Source organism: Athene cunicularia, assembly GCF_003259725.1.
Source record: "Athene cunicularia isolate RWA chromosome 4 unlocalized genomic scaffold, athCun1 chr4_part3, whole genome shotgun sequence".
NCBI classification, from domain to species: domain Eukaryota; kingdom Metazoa; phylum Chordata; class Aves; order Strigiformes; family Strigidae; genus Athene; species Athene cunicularia.
The window spans coordinates 6,104,732-6,119,773 of record NW_020799100.1 but is presented as its reverse complement, the minus strand read 5'-3'; the positions used below and the strand labels follow the sequence as shown (position 1 = coordinate 6,119,773).

The following is a 15,042-nucleotide window of genomic DNA, read 5'->3' as shown; positions in this document are numbered from 1 at the left end:
TCAATGGAAGATCACATCCTCTAAAACACGAGAGGGGCTTTTATTTCAACTTTTGGGGTTTGTTCTAACTCATTTTGAGTTAGAACAACAGATTGTTCCAGTGAAAAGACAGAAGCTGCAGCCAAAGGGCCATCTGCTGAGCTTCCCTCCAGTGAATCCCACAGCAAAAGGCGATGTGATGGAGCAACCCAGGCAAGTGGGATACACACCATTAAGTAAGCGACAGAATGAAGGATGGAAAACTTCTGAGAGTAAGTGTAGACGAACACGATCACTGCATCACTGCATTTTTTTTAAATAAAAGAATCAGAAAGATGAAGGTATTTGCTATGAAGCCAGGAAACTACTACTGTATGCACTGCAAACAGGGCTTGCCTCAAGGTTTTCTCTGATTTAAAAAAAACAACCCTGCAGTAATAAGAGTAGATTTAAATGGTCTCTTTTGTATCTGCCTCGTCTAAGAAATCCTTTACTCATTTAATAAAATTTTCTCCACTTCCACAGCAGAATATTGTTTAGACCAGTTAGCACCCATTGGGGTTTCACTGTGTCAGCTCACTTCAACATGAATTTGTTAACTGGTTGTTTCTAACAAAGTTACTGCAATTCTCTTCAGAGTCTCATACTCCATTCTGTATTCCTTCAAGTAACTTTTAATACTTTTGAATTAGGATTAAGTAAAGTCTATGTATACACTGCCTATAAGGACATAAAATTCAGTGTATCATTTCATAACCCAGCTGTCAACAGAGACAGCATTTTTATAATACATGTATTGTATGCGTGCCAGTACGAGATGAATAGTCCTGTAACTATAATCAATACCGTTCATTCAAACAACTGGCAGTAGCATTTCAGACAACTGGCAATTTCATCAGTTTCACTGGGCTGCCCAAAAATAAACAGCTTGAGAGGAATGAATGATCTCTGTGGTTATCTATAAATAATACTAATCTCAGTCATTTGTTTTAGGGGGTTCATCATTGGGAGCTGCAGAAGTCTCATATCAGTGCAAAAGGCATGGCAGGCTTCAAGAAACTAAAGAAACGATGAAAAATTATACTGTTGGGTTTTTCATCCACCCAGTTACTGTATTTACATACAGGCTCTGCAGACAGCACCAGGATCCCTCCAGTGTTACAGCAGTTCCAGCTCTGCAAGAAATTCACACCATCTCAAGGATTTGTAACCATCTCAAAACTCAAACTGGATTCAGAGAAAGCTCCAGTGATCTGAGCAGACCTACCCTGGGAATAACTAATGTCACTTCTGAGGAAACGTGAGCAAGTTTGGGATTTTTAACTACTTCAGTGTGAAACTTGCCCACTCTCAAAAGAATTTTTGAGAGTGAAACAAACCTAACAGCTCAATGTGAATGAGACTAACACTGAGGCTGATGGGTGCGAGGTGAACCCAGGCAGACAGAGAACAGAAGGTGCCATTCACAGGCCTGTTCACTGTCTCTGGGAAGTGAAATAGCTTTTTTTTTTTTTTTTAATTATGGTCTATCTGCTCCTATCTGTCAAAGCAAGGTAAGAACAGAGAACAGAAGAAAAGGAATAAAGACAGCTGACTAAAGGGAAAAAACACATCTCTGCAGAGTACAGATCCCAAAGAAAACTTTCAAAGCCCTGAAGTGAAAAAAGATCCAATTGCCATTGAAGTGACTCTCTCTCTCCCTTGCAGCCTTGCTGGGCTGTGGGTTAGCACAGCAACATCACTGCTGCCCAGCCTGCAAGCCTGCAGATCGGTGGGTCACTGGCAATGAGGCTCTGAACATAGCTCCTGAAGGGAAATCTAACCGTCAGGAATTATTATTAGGTTTTCCACCCTATTTCACTGGTTAGGAATCACAAGACACCTGGTGTGTGCTCTGGGGAAAACAGAGGAATGATTAGTTCTCCTGAGGACCTAGAGGTTGGCACTCATCTGCTTCCAGGCAGGATTTGTGCTGCCATGAGACATCACTGCAGAGAGCTCAATACACCCCCAGACTGCAGCAGTTTCTTTCTTGCGGATACCATGAATGGCAGCCAAAGACATCACCTCAGCTCCTTCACGCGGAGTGTAATGATCCAAAGGAACTCCATCAGATGAGCTCCGCAGAAATGCCCAAGCCCTCTGAATAGACTACTGAGCAGGAAGCAACTGCCTACATCCAGGGAGCCAAACCACTGCTAGACCAAGTTTAAAACGTCACATTGTTGAATCTATAGCCATAGACTATCACTTTTCAGTCCTAAAGCCTGTTGCTCAGAAAATTTATATCCTGACAATTAAAATAATCTTCAAGTTGTATCATTATCCAATTTACAAGCTTATTCCTAGTGTAATATGAAGGACAAGCCTCACATCCAGCCACACCAAGAAAGCATTTCAGTGGAATTTTTCTAGCATAATGGCCAACAGCCAAAAGATTAATGGCACCAACTTCTTCAGAAAGAGAACACTCGCTTTCCAGTGGGCAAAGAGGAAGCTCACAACCCAGTCAGTGCCTCTACACATCTGAGAGATAAGACAGGCTGCACTGTGGAATTTGCCTTTGCAAAGAGAAAGTTGCTGGCTGTTTTAAAATTAAAGCCTTGATTATATTGTTAAAAGTAAAATGGTCTGCAGGACATTCCTAGAGAAAAGTCAGCTTTTAAGAATGGGTGAATTTATCAAACTGCAGATCTTTATCACTTTGATCATTAATTTTAAAGTTATTACTTTTTATTCTATATTGGCAATAAATCTCTATACACTTGAACTGTAATCATCACAGCACAATGTGATACACTTCTCAGAGATTTGAAGTTGGACTCAGTCACAAAAAACCACCCCAAACTGGGTAGAAGGATGGCTATACTGGTAAAATAAAGTCTCTCAGTTTCAGGTAAATGATTAAGTAGCAGCATACACTGCTATTAACCTAAAGTCCATAATGAGAGCTTAAATGAACAGTTCTAAGTGGACACAGGCCTTTGTAACGGAGCTGCACTCCTGCAGTTGGCACTAATTGACCCTTTTGCTGGCAGGCTCAGCAGAGAAGGCAGTCAGCAGCGGCTGAACCGCAGGCCTTTCTCTGTCATGCAGAACAAAGTCACAGTCCTGATTATCCAGGAGGTTTGATCTTAATGCGTTACACTTCTGTAGCATCTTTCATCCAGGAATAAGGCAGGCAGGATATCAGGGGAGAATCTTAAACTGCTGTTGCCCTTCCCACACCCATTTTGCGGAAGGAGGTCTCCTGTCTTTGGAGCTTTCCGTTACTTTTTGTAAGTGTACTCCACACGCACTGAATTACACAGCTGAATTTCTGAGAAACTGAAATGATAGATTCGTATTTCACAGATAGCTTCACCCAGGCTTCTTGAAAACACAATTAATAATCGATTTTGATTAAGTTATTTCCAAGAAGATTTTAATCCCCTTACAGAAAATGTTGCAATAGATTGAATTCAACTCAGCACACACAAGAAATACACAGAGCTGATATGAGCACTTTTAGACAGCACACAGTAGAAAGGAGGAATCATATTAATCCTGCTTGCAATTTTGTTCAGAAAGATGCCATTTTTAAATTCATGTGAAGATCCTGATTAAAGCTGACAATTCCAGAGCAGCAGATTCTGGAATCAATTAACAAAACAATTCTTATTAACACAGGGAATCTCCAGACATTACCAAGGAAGCAGAGAATCTCTTTAGAAAAGCCCTCAAGGAAAATATACTTTAATATCAAATTGTATCCTCCAGCGTATGCAGAGATTGCCTCAAATCTCAGATGCATCTTATGTGAAACAGGGGCTAGCACTGCAGAACAACACAATAAGAATTTAAGACAGGAAGTGCAGATAATTTATCTGAATAAAGCTTCCAGGAGAATAACTGATTTATGTTGATAATGATCCAAGCTGGAACCTGACCAGGATGCAGAAGTTAGCAGCATCACTACCCAGAATAGGTTCACTATTCATGAAAAATAACAGAGTGTTTTTACAGATGAAAATAGGTTAAAATATTGAGCTTTATGCTTCAGCCAAAAGACCCTGTTTTAGCCAGAGATCTGTTCTTGAATTACCTCTAGAGTAACTCAGAAAAAGGTGCTGTGTTTTTCAACCAGAACCATCACTATTTATGCAAGAACATAAGAGACACAATGAGTTAAATTTCACAGAAGTCTATGGTCTTTAATGTTACACAGCCTCTATTCATACAAGAATTGCAAAATCCATAAACTGAAGCAGAGCGAGAGAAAAGGAGTGAAAGGTTCACGGCTACAAAAATACATATATGGGGGGAAAGGAAGAAACAAAAAAGAAAATCTTGAAGTAGAGATGGTGTAAGTGATTCCTGCTAAAAGCAAGGTCAGCACTTTCCACTGGAGACTATTTGATTTACACTATTTTGTTTCAACAGAAAAACAAAATCTTTCCTTGGCAGATTCTGCTCTACACAGTCTGTTACAGATACTTCTGAGATACCCAGCATCATTTATAAAGGGACACTTATTACTGCTGAACGTGAACATTTTGTTAAATTTCCCAAAGTTCTAAGAGGAAATATGTGCAACGCTACACAAGGGTGTATTCAGTTAGTCATTGAAGTCAAGAGCCTGGACAACCTGGGTAAGTCCTGGAGGAGAGGTATGCTACTGATTAAGATGCTCCGAGTCTCCCTCAAATAATCCATTGGCTGGAATCCCACATCCCCCACTTAACTTATCCAGAGGCTTAAAGCCAGGAATACTCCATGAAGGACAATTCTGGTTTTACAGTTTACTGGTTTCCCTCCTTCAAACTCCCCAAATTTACCCTGGTGTAAATCAGATTAGAGGATGACTCCATGATGTACCTTGTCTGACCCTGTTTATCTAATGGGATATAAAAAGGCTTTTTAAAATTTCTGTTAAGAGTAACACAACAAAGCACTAAAACATTTAGGTTCCAGTGGTTATCACAGATATGCACAACTAAGTACCGCTGCTTGCAATTTCTTTTTGTGTTACAGAGCACAAAACAACTGGCAGTAAAGCACATTGTGTGTGGTTTTGAAACAGGACATTATGGTTGTAGAAACCATCACTACATCTACTACACTCTGCATGTAGTAAAGCTATACTGGTTCAGGCTTTAAATAAGGCAACTTCTGCACCTGGAGTGCCAAACTGGAGCGGTAGAAAACTTCGGGAAGGTTAATTGGTCTCATCCATTTGGGGCTTATCTTGCTGCTTCTCTAGGTAGTAAAGTAAGTTACCTGTAGAGGGTGTGGAAAGACATGCTATACATAAACTGACAAGAATTGTATATTCAGAAAATCCATCACAAGCAGCTTGAACCATATACCCTAAAAAAAGCAGACAGTTTCTTCCAAAACACACTTTTTTTCCCACATCTTTATCTGTCATTATAAAAATTGGACAGAACAGGTGTTTTTACATTGAAAAAGGCAGATTCTTGTCTGCAGAAGCATCTTGCTAACTCAGATAGTCTTCACCAAATTGTTTCAGTCAAGAAAAATGTACGAAACACAGAAATCATCATTGCCAAATCAAAACACATAGCTTCAACTGAAACCAAGTCAAATTTTGGAAGTCTGAAACTATTTGAAAAGCTTTTAATTCTCTAATTTTTGGGTTGATCCCAATCTAATCTTTAAAACTGTTTTGGAACTACATCCAAACTGAAAGATTAGCAAGTCACACAGCTCCCATCACTTCCTATCGTATGTGTTTTTGAAGTCGTGCAGCATGATGTTCTGGGATATATAATCCATTTCTGAGATGCACAGAACAGCAGTGGGATACTGATTCTGTGGAAGAACTCAGTCTGAGCTGGCTGAAGCATTCAGTATAAATATAAGAAAACTACCATTAGTCATGAGAATCGCTCTGCTAACATGACTGAAATAGGAAACAAATAGGATTTAGCTGTCATAGGATGATCATGTATATTTTTTTCTCTTACTATTTTATATTCATCAGGAAGTTAAGTGAATACGCACAAAACCCAGTGTTTTAAAAAGGAAATTCAAAGTAGGACAGCAGATACTATGCTGTCTGCTCATTCATTCATCATTTCCTTACGTCCAACTTCTTTTGACATACTCCACGATGGTGGTGAATCCACTCTGGAGATGCTACCTGACCACTGCACAAACACTTTGGAAAAAGATGGTAGAGTACATTAAACTTTGCTTGACAATTTATAATCCCCCTACAGTTTCGATTCAATGCAGGGTTAGACCCTGGGTCAGTCCCTTGCAAATCAATGGACACTAATTAGCTCTCATCTAACTGCTGGGAAAAAAAGAATGCACATGAACTTGAGTTTTCTGACCACCAGACTTCATTAGAATCCAAACTTAATGACACAAGTGGTAAAGCCGAAGATGACAAAACCCCTGTAATCGATAAAAAAACAATGTCTTACCATGTTCTCCTATAGAGAAGACTATGAAAAGTTCAACACCTGAAAATACTTATCAATTACCATTTCTCCTCCAGCCATCTCTCACCCTGCACCTCCCCCTCAGAAGAAATACCCAAACCACAACAGTGACAATCACCAAAAAGTTTTAAGGAATTTAGCATACACAGCAGGGTACAAAGACCAATCAAGATGTGTGCCACGATGCAGCAACCCTGTGATTCACAAAATCTGATCCATGTTCACTAAGTGGGCTGCAGCCATGTATCTCAGACCCTGAAATCCATTTCTATCTCTGAAATGGAAGTCAAAGAAATCAGGCACCAACCCCTGAAACGCACTGCTACACATCTCCTGGAAAAGCTGGCAGCTGTGAGATACTGATTACAGCACGTTCTACAGACCTCACTGGGAGAAATCAACCAGCAACACCGCTTCTAGTAAAGACAGTTCTTTCTCCCACCACTCAAATAAGCAGCCTGAGTGTGGGTCAGGTAGGCAAGAACTGGGCACATGTGCTGTAGAAGTATGAACCATACTTGAACCAAAGATCCAGGGTGTCTAGAAGACAAAGAACCTTCCAATATTAAGCTTGCTTGTTTCAGGTAAAGAGTTGAAAATTTCTCCTTCGTCAAGTGATAGACTGGCTTGCTGTACAGCGGCGACACATGTTCTCCTAGGTCCATCAGTGGGGATGCATGTCGTCTTCTGGCAAGGACAGCAAATTAATAAGTGATAATTTCAATTTATATTTCAGAAGCATGAAGAGTAGGCTGGGTTTTGGTGTGGGTTTTTTAGTTTGTGGGGTTGGTTTTCTTTAGGAAGGGAAGTGGAAGAAGTACTCAATAAAATGAAAAAGGCACTGTTAGCCAAAGTTCTCCAAGTTTTTCACTGCAAATAGCCCTGCAATTCCTGTCTGGTACAGGCAAATCATACCACCCTTGTACAAGAGACAGCAAAACCGTGCTACCAAAAGTACAATTTGATATACTCCAAATCATGATAAGAGCCATCAGATGACTCCATAATTTCCCATGTTTAGTCCCTTTATCACACGGGCTGGGCCCAAATGCTTAATGTTTGCATATGGCAAAACTAGTGATAGGGAAATCAGCACCTTTACACACACCACTCCAGGAGAAAGAGGTGTGAAAATAACAAAGTATACATGGAATGAAGTAAGTATGCATGGACTGTATATCATCAGAGGGTAGATAATACTCTTCTGTGATAGCTACATATCATTTTAAACACAATTCTATTAAAAAGAACTCAAGACAGTGAAGTCACCATGCTGCCCTGCATTTATTTTTTAAAATTTTTGATCAGAATTTCAAACATCATATTTGAATAAACTCCAACAAATACAAGCCCAACACAAGGGCAGGACCAAGTATCCAAAGGCAATTGTAGAACTTACAAGTGGTCTGAAAGTCAACGTGTTGTAAATTGTGTTTGAAAAAAAACGAAAAACTTCCAGCATATCTGAAACGTCCAAATACTCTAGCAAAATAATTACATACAAGTGACCAGATAGGTCACTCCATTTCAGCGGAAGAGTGCTCACCTGGGCTATTATCCAACTCTAGGAGAGCAATTCACCCTTTTTACAAGTGCCTAGGCAAGTCATCCGCAGTGCGGTGTCCCTGCGTTGATCCTCATGTGTAAGAGCTTCTCCTGTGCAGTGCATGTGAGGGCTAAACATTGCCACTCGCTATTTTAGAAGCAGTTAAGATGATAAAATGGGTCCAGCGCCTCAGACACCATGAGGAGGTTACATAGGAACAACTGCTACATGGATTGACATAACTCCTTCCTATATTCACTCTTCCTCTTTACACAGAAACCTTACCACCCGTTTCTCTCTTGCTCTGTGTATATATGTGGTAGTTTTACCCCTAATAGTTACATCTTGGTGAGATCAACTAAAAAGGCACACACTGCCTTTGAATGTTTCACATATAGCTATACGCTGATAAATGAACTCTACGTATCTGGTGCTATAGAAATATCTCCAAACTCCCCAACAGAGCCAGGCCAGAGTACATAGTGTGAAGCTGCCTGACAGTGTCCAGACGGCAACGACTACAAACAGCCAAACATGAGCGTCTACTTTGGAGTCTTCACCAGATGTACATGAAAAACTCCAAGATCTTTTCAAGTTTGAGGTTTCTAGGGCATCTGATACTCTGAAGTTCAACAATAATATACAGCAGGTGATACAATAGAGGGAAGCATGCCTCTGCCAGGAAATGTAACACATATACATTTAGAAGAAAAAGAATCCCCATGGATGAAATCTGGAAATTGCTTCACTGCGGTGATCATCACATGGTTTCACAGAATCTCATTTGATCTAGATCAATCATTTTCATATTTCTATTTTTAGATCGCCACATTGTTCCAGTTGAGGTACAAGCCCCTGTACACCTTACAACAATAGGTATAGAGTTTTTTAGGCTGCCTTATGAGCTCCCTTGGAAAGGAGGCCATGGCCTTCCAGTAATCTATACTTTACAGCAGCATAGGAAGTACTGATCTTAGGATGTAACTCAACTGCCAAATACGAATTCAACATAAGCATCTTTCTCAAAATAAATGAACACAAGTTTTCGATTATATGGTTTGGCTTGGTTTGAAATTGAACTATGAAACCAAACTGTTGCTACTTTAAAAATAACATATTCCAAAACATTTTAAGGATGCCTAACTAAATCAAAATTAGCATTCCAAAATCGGTAATGACAAAATATGTACTTTAAATGGAAAAATGTTATATCACTGGATTGTGACAACAAAGAACTATTGAAGATACATCAGCTCCCTCATTTCACACCTTCTTGCATAACAGTCCTACACTAGCAGTAGGACGGCCTCCCACCTCCCAGACACTGAACACAGTGAACCCAGAGGAAAGAAACCCACTGTTTCTGTGCCTCTTGGACAAGCTCCCAAATCAGCCTTCAACAAAACTGTGGTTTTTGTGTTGTTGTTAAAAGCTACTGTCACATGCTTGTTTCCCATCATGGCATCTCCATTTCCTCCCAGAGATAAACTACAGCTGTTACACATTTTATTGAAATGTGCAGTTAATCAGCAGCATTCCAACCCATGCCAATAGTCTCATGGGTCCTCCAGGCCCAGTGCTATATAAGAAAAGTGAAGCATTTCATCTCTGCATCTGCTCAAAATATTTCCGAAACTGAACAAGTAAACGGTGCTCTTCATTGTGCTTTACTCTTTATTCATTTGGTGAATTCAGAGTTTCTCAAAGAAGTGTCCATTCATGTATGAATTTTTTTCCATCTGTACAGTGCAAGTTACATGCAATCCTAACATCTAAACAGCACGTCAATGCTATGTATGCAGCACAGGAGGAGAGAAAGTACAGTCATTTTAAGATTAATCTAAGAAATAATATAACATACTTGAAAGTAGTACGGTTTCTTCTGCTAACACTGAGATCACGTTAAGTTTAATGGCAAATCATCTGCTTTGCCATGAAGTGGAAACAAACTTTAACTGGAACACACCACCTTTTGACCTAGCCCAATACTGCAAAAGCTCTGACCCCTAAACTAAAGCCAGCTGATTTGCTTTGTCACACAGTAGTAACATACAATACTCGAGCACGTTCCACAGCGTAAAAGGTATTTTCAAGGATTGATAATGAGTAGACTTGTATAGAAGGCACATTTCCAGGTGTTTTACCACAGAATGATGGGAGAAACAACAGTGCATGCCTTATCAGGAGAGCAAGACACCTACCCTGTGGTCTCTACTCACACAAAACCACCAGTACATGGCCCAAACTTGGCAAGACTTTCAGCGAGACATGCTTATGCTTTTGGCAGAAGGGAGCTGACCACTTTCAGCATCAGTGTCCTTTGCCAGCTGGCCAAAGAGTACACAGATGCAAGGGAAGCAAATTATCTGCCCACTGGCAAAAAGAAATGCTGAGCAGCACCTAAGGAAAAAGTGCGTGTGTGTGCGCGTGTGAGTATGCATGTGAGCACATATATATGCACCTGTGCTTTGGGAAAGGGAGCAATACAGTTACACTGGAAAAACTGTCTGCTGCTAGCCCTGTGGTATCATTTTCTGCAACGTTCTCACAACAACAAACAGACACTTTTTCCATTAAAATCTTTCAAGCTGAATTTTAAAGATTAAACCCAAGGACTGCAATGATGCTAAAGCAAAATTTTCTAAGGAAGTCTGAAATCAGACCCCTTCGGTAAAGTGTCCATATAAGCACTTACAGGATTTTAGCAACTTAAAGTAAGCATGTCACTGTATCTTCCCTCCTTTTTTTGTCTCTTAAAGAATGAGTGCCTGTAGAAAAAACACTACACATCAACATTTGGTAAAATATAAAAAGCCTTCTCTGTTCAGACGATATATTAGAAATCACTGAGAAAATAAACAGGACAAGAATTTGCAGCCGATAGGCTAGGTTTAGCCGAGAGAGGGAATCTGCCTGTAGATTAATTAGATTCTGCAATCACAGCCCCTTTCACCCGTACACATCGTACCACTATCATTACATGATCAACAGATTTTAATGAAAACTAATGCTTTCTTTTGAGAAATTCCATGGGGACTATATATAAGGTTGAGTTTACTTTTCTAAACATTTCTTGAAAGTCATACATAACACAAGTGGCCATTTGTTGGCTGTAAAGGTGTACAACAGCAATTTTTTGCAATGACAGTGCAGAGAGGGAATATGAGATCTGTGTGCTAATGAGCTGACACTGCAGAGGCTAGAGCAGTGTTAGTATAGTGCACTACAAGTGCAGAGCAGAAAGACATACGCCGGTTACTTCTAGGGAATATGATCTACAGAACTGCACACATAATTCAACATTAATACTAACATCCTTCATCAGAAGTTATAAGAAAAGCATGAAGACGCTTCAGTGATTACTTTATACATTTGAGTTGCTATATTCATATTACTCTGAAAAAGACAGCTCACTCCCTACGTGAGCATTTTTGAAGAAAATTCATGTTCTACTTGATTTTATTCATTCACAGGTCAAGTTAACTTCCTTTATGTTTTTTCTGATGGCAAAAAGCTGTATATTTTAATGTAATAAATCCCCCCAGAGCCAACTGATAAACTTCAATTCACCTTTAAACACACTAGAATTTTCATCTGTGTTTGCATTTGCTCTCTGTTAAGATATCATGCAGCTAAAAAAATAGGTGGGCAGATAAATACAGAGTGGATGAATGCTGTATGCATGTGTGTAAATTAAATACAGAGAGGGACTCGGTGCTAGCAGTGAAGCAGGGAATACATGTACATAAATCGGATTATGCATCATTTAACTGAAAAAGGAATGAGAAGGAGGGGCTTAGGGCAGGAATTTTCTTCTGCTTCCAAAGAAGTTTGTTCCCATGTTGGGATATTGCCAGATCAGCCCTACCAGAGGTGGGCTTTTTATCTCTGGCTCCTGAGGATACTTCAGAAGAGATTTTTATTTTTTTTCCTCCTGCCTCTAGAATGCACCAGATTGCACCAAGCAGGATGTGCAGCTGTACAGTAAGAACATAAGTCTTTCCTGAGCAGAGCCCCCCTCAATTCCTGCACACACACACTTACTACAGTCACCATCATATAAATCAAACAGGAATGAAAAGTATTATTTTATGGATGCTGACTAGTACAGGCATGAGGCTTAAGCCACACATGCTACTTTCTCTGATTTCCCTTCAGTTCCTTTGCCTATCCCACCACAAAATCAGTCACAGCCTCCCTCTCCAGTGAAGGCAATCAGAGTCACTGCAGGTTTCTCTCCTATGGATCCCTGCCAATTGCAAATATTGATCAAAGGGCTGTGTGACAGCACTAGAGACGATTTATGCTTATCTCCAAGAGAAGTAAAAATGTTGTGGAAAGAATTCCTTCGTGAATACGGCACCACCCTGAAATTATCTGCCACTCCACTGGGAAGTGAAGATGTGATTAAGGGTACTTAGGCCAGAATGTTTTACTCCTTAGCCAGGTAGCATGAGGAGCTATTAGCTCATCCTAATGCATGGATAGGTATGAGCATTCTGACTTTCAAAGATAACTGTTTCCAGATCCAAAATGAGCGACTGTTTTTTGGGTTTTTTTTTTTTTTTTCTTTTCTTCGAGTTACTGAGACCTGTATGACTGGTGATTTGGACTCACCATATTCTTTTCCTACCAACAATATGACCAGATTGTTGACACAGCTATGGACAAGGTCACCTTTTCATTTTCTTTCTTCTGTTTCTTTTTTCACATCTTCTATGTTTAAATAGGCTACTGTAGGTTGGTATTCTTTGGTCTGTAGTTTCTCCAGAGAGTTAAGTTTTCCAAATTTTATTACACTGGTAATAGTTGGAACATACAGCCCTATACTACAGAAAACCATCTCATCTTACTGGAATTGCCACAGCTTTCACTAAGCAATGACAAAAATCATTAGATGTCAGAAGATGAAAAGTATGTTAACTGCCCCTGAATAAGTGTGTGGTTCACTTGTCTTGGTGGGATCTTTAAAGAAGTGTTGGTAGAACTTTTTGAAAAATTAATAATTAATCACCCAAGCAGTTTAATGTATTTAGTTTAAATCCATATAATTGATATTTAGGAAACTATGTTTGAGACACAGCCTTTTGAAGGGATTACACTGATTAAGGATTAATAGCCTGATGTTTGTTGGAAGAGCTGTTAAGGCTGGGTAGGAATAGTAAAATAAAATGCAAAGTACAGACATGCTTTTATTCACCACTTTTTTCCAACTATTTTTATTGGATATTACATAATTAATCCCCCTGCAAAAGTTTTAAAGATCATAACTCAAAGCCCTTTAAAAAGAGTAACACTGCACTAGCAAGAAGCAGTCACATGGGGGATATGTTAGAATATCAACCCAAAAATTTTTCCAAATATTTTCTTATTGTATATTTTCCAACCATCAACTTTCTCAGAAAATACTTCAAATCCCAGGAGAATAAAATACTACTTGTCCAGCCTTTCGACTATACAGCGTGGGATAGGAATATAAGAACTATTCTATCCTCAACAGAAAGAAAATTTGAAAAATAAGATATTCAAATTGTTTTAAAGCAAGAAATACTAGTTTTCTGTATTCCAAAACTTCATTGGTTTTGTACTATGCTTCCTCTTAGAATATTTTATACTGTGAGTATATGAACAGGATTCCTGCTCATAACACAAAGTCAGTACCTTGCATTCAGAGGTCCTTTAGATTGTGTACAAACATATTTCCGTATATTGCAAAGTGCATTCAACTACCTCACAAGAAGATTCCATTCATTTTCAGAGATTTACAATAAAAACTGTATCAACCTGAAGTTGTACACCTGAGTAAAAGATATTCAGGAATTACTATTGGTAAAGGAGTATCTTTTTAAATGCACATCACGCACCAGTCTTTCGGAAAGAGATTTTGCATTTTAACACCACATTAACACTACTCAAAGTTCTATCTTGCTTCTTCAGTTAATAGAGGTTCAAATGATACATGTGCGCTGATTGTGCAGAGCTATTTCTCATAACGCTAAGCGTTCTGATTCCATTTTCTCTCCCCTCAGCTCTAACGGCATTACCAGTTTACAGTCTCCTCAGCTTTTAACAGGACTTTCACTGTAGGAACACAACCCAGTGTTTCAAGGCAGAGGAGGCAAATAAGCCCCTCTAGCTTTGTCCCCTCAAAGTCACATGTAAACAGGTGTTTCTGTTTTATTCCTACATGGTGTTATCTGAAAATTTTGTTGTTTCACATGGCTATGTTGTAGCCTCAACAGGAAAGGGATGTTGCTTCAGCGGCAATTCACTGATCACAGATACACAATGCTGCTATATAAATAACATGGTTGTTTTTCTGGAAAACAGAACTAAAGGGGTGAAAAAAAACTGGTGAGAGAACTTTCCCTAAGGTATTATTCAAGCATATAATGCTGCAAATCTACGAAACCCTCATGTCAGTACACACATTTGTTGCACTACATTCTATGAACAAGTAATCTAAGCTACCAGGAAGAAACTGAATGTAAGGATAGATAACAAATATTTTTTTTAAAGGAACGTGTTTACTTACAAGCATTTGTCACTGAAAAGCTGTTGGAAGAATCCAAGTGATCTACATGATAGTTCAAATGGAAGGGCTTTTCTGTGGTATTTTGGTTTGTGTTGTATAACTGCACAGCAAATCGAAACGCACTGTGCTCCTGAACAGTGTTCCTCATGAAAAGTCCACCTAGGATGGAGAAAAAAAAGAAAGAAAGGGAAAAGGTATTTCAGAATGAATTCGGAGGAGGAACGGTGGCAGCGAGTTGCATTGGCGTACCGCACATCTCCGGAAAGAACGAACAAGAGCGGGCTGAGCCCGAGCGCCTAATTGTGTCGGAGCGCCCACACGAACTACACACGCCGAGTCCGGGGTCCGGCTCCGGAGCCAGACATCCCAGCCCGGTGCCCCTCAGCGCCGCGGACTCACCGGGGGCCGCAGGTGCCCCCGCGAGCGGGCCGCTGCCCGATGGCAGGCTCTCCCTCGGGGAAGCGCGGCGGCCCCCGGCCCCCGCCCGTCCGCAGGACGCCCCTGCGGAGCTCCCCCGCCCTGGCCAGCGG

General features: G+C 40.0%; 1 protein-coding gene across 1 annotated transcript in view; it reads right to left on the bottom strand.

Moving 5' to 3' along the window:
• Positions 1-15,042, bottom strand: part of GRIA3 (glutamate ionotropic receptor AMPA type subunit 3) — a 163,153-nt gene that overhangs the window by 139,530 nt on the left and 8,581 nt on the right. The window contains exon 3 of the mRNA XM_026848517.1: positions 14,513-14,680. Coding sequence (XP_026704318.1) covers positions 14,513-14,660 — 148 coding nt within the window. The 5' untranslated portion in view covers positions 14,661-14,680. The remainder of the gene's footprint in view (positions 1-14,512; positions 14,681-15,042) is intronic.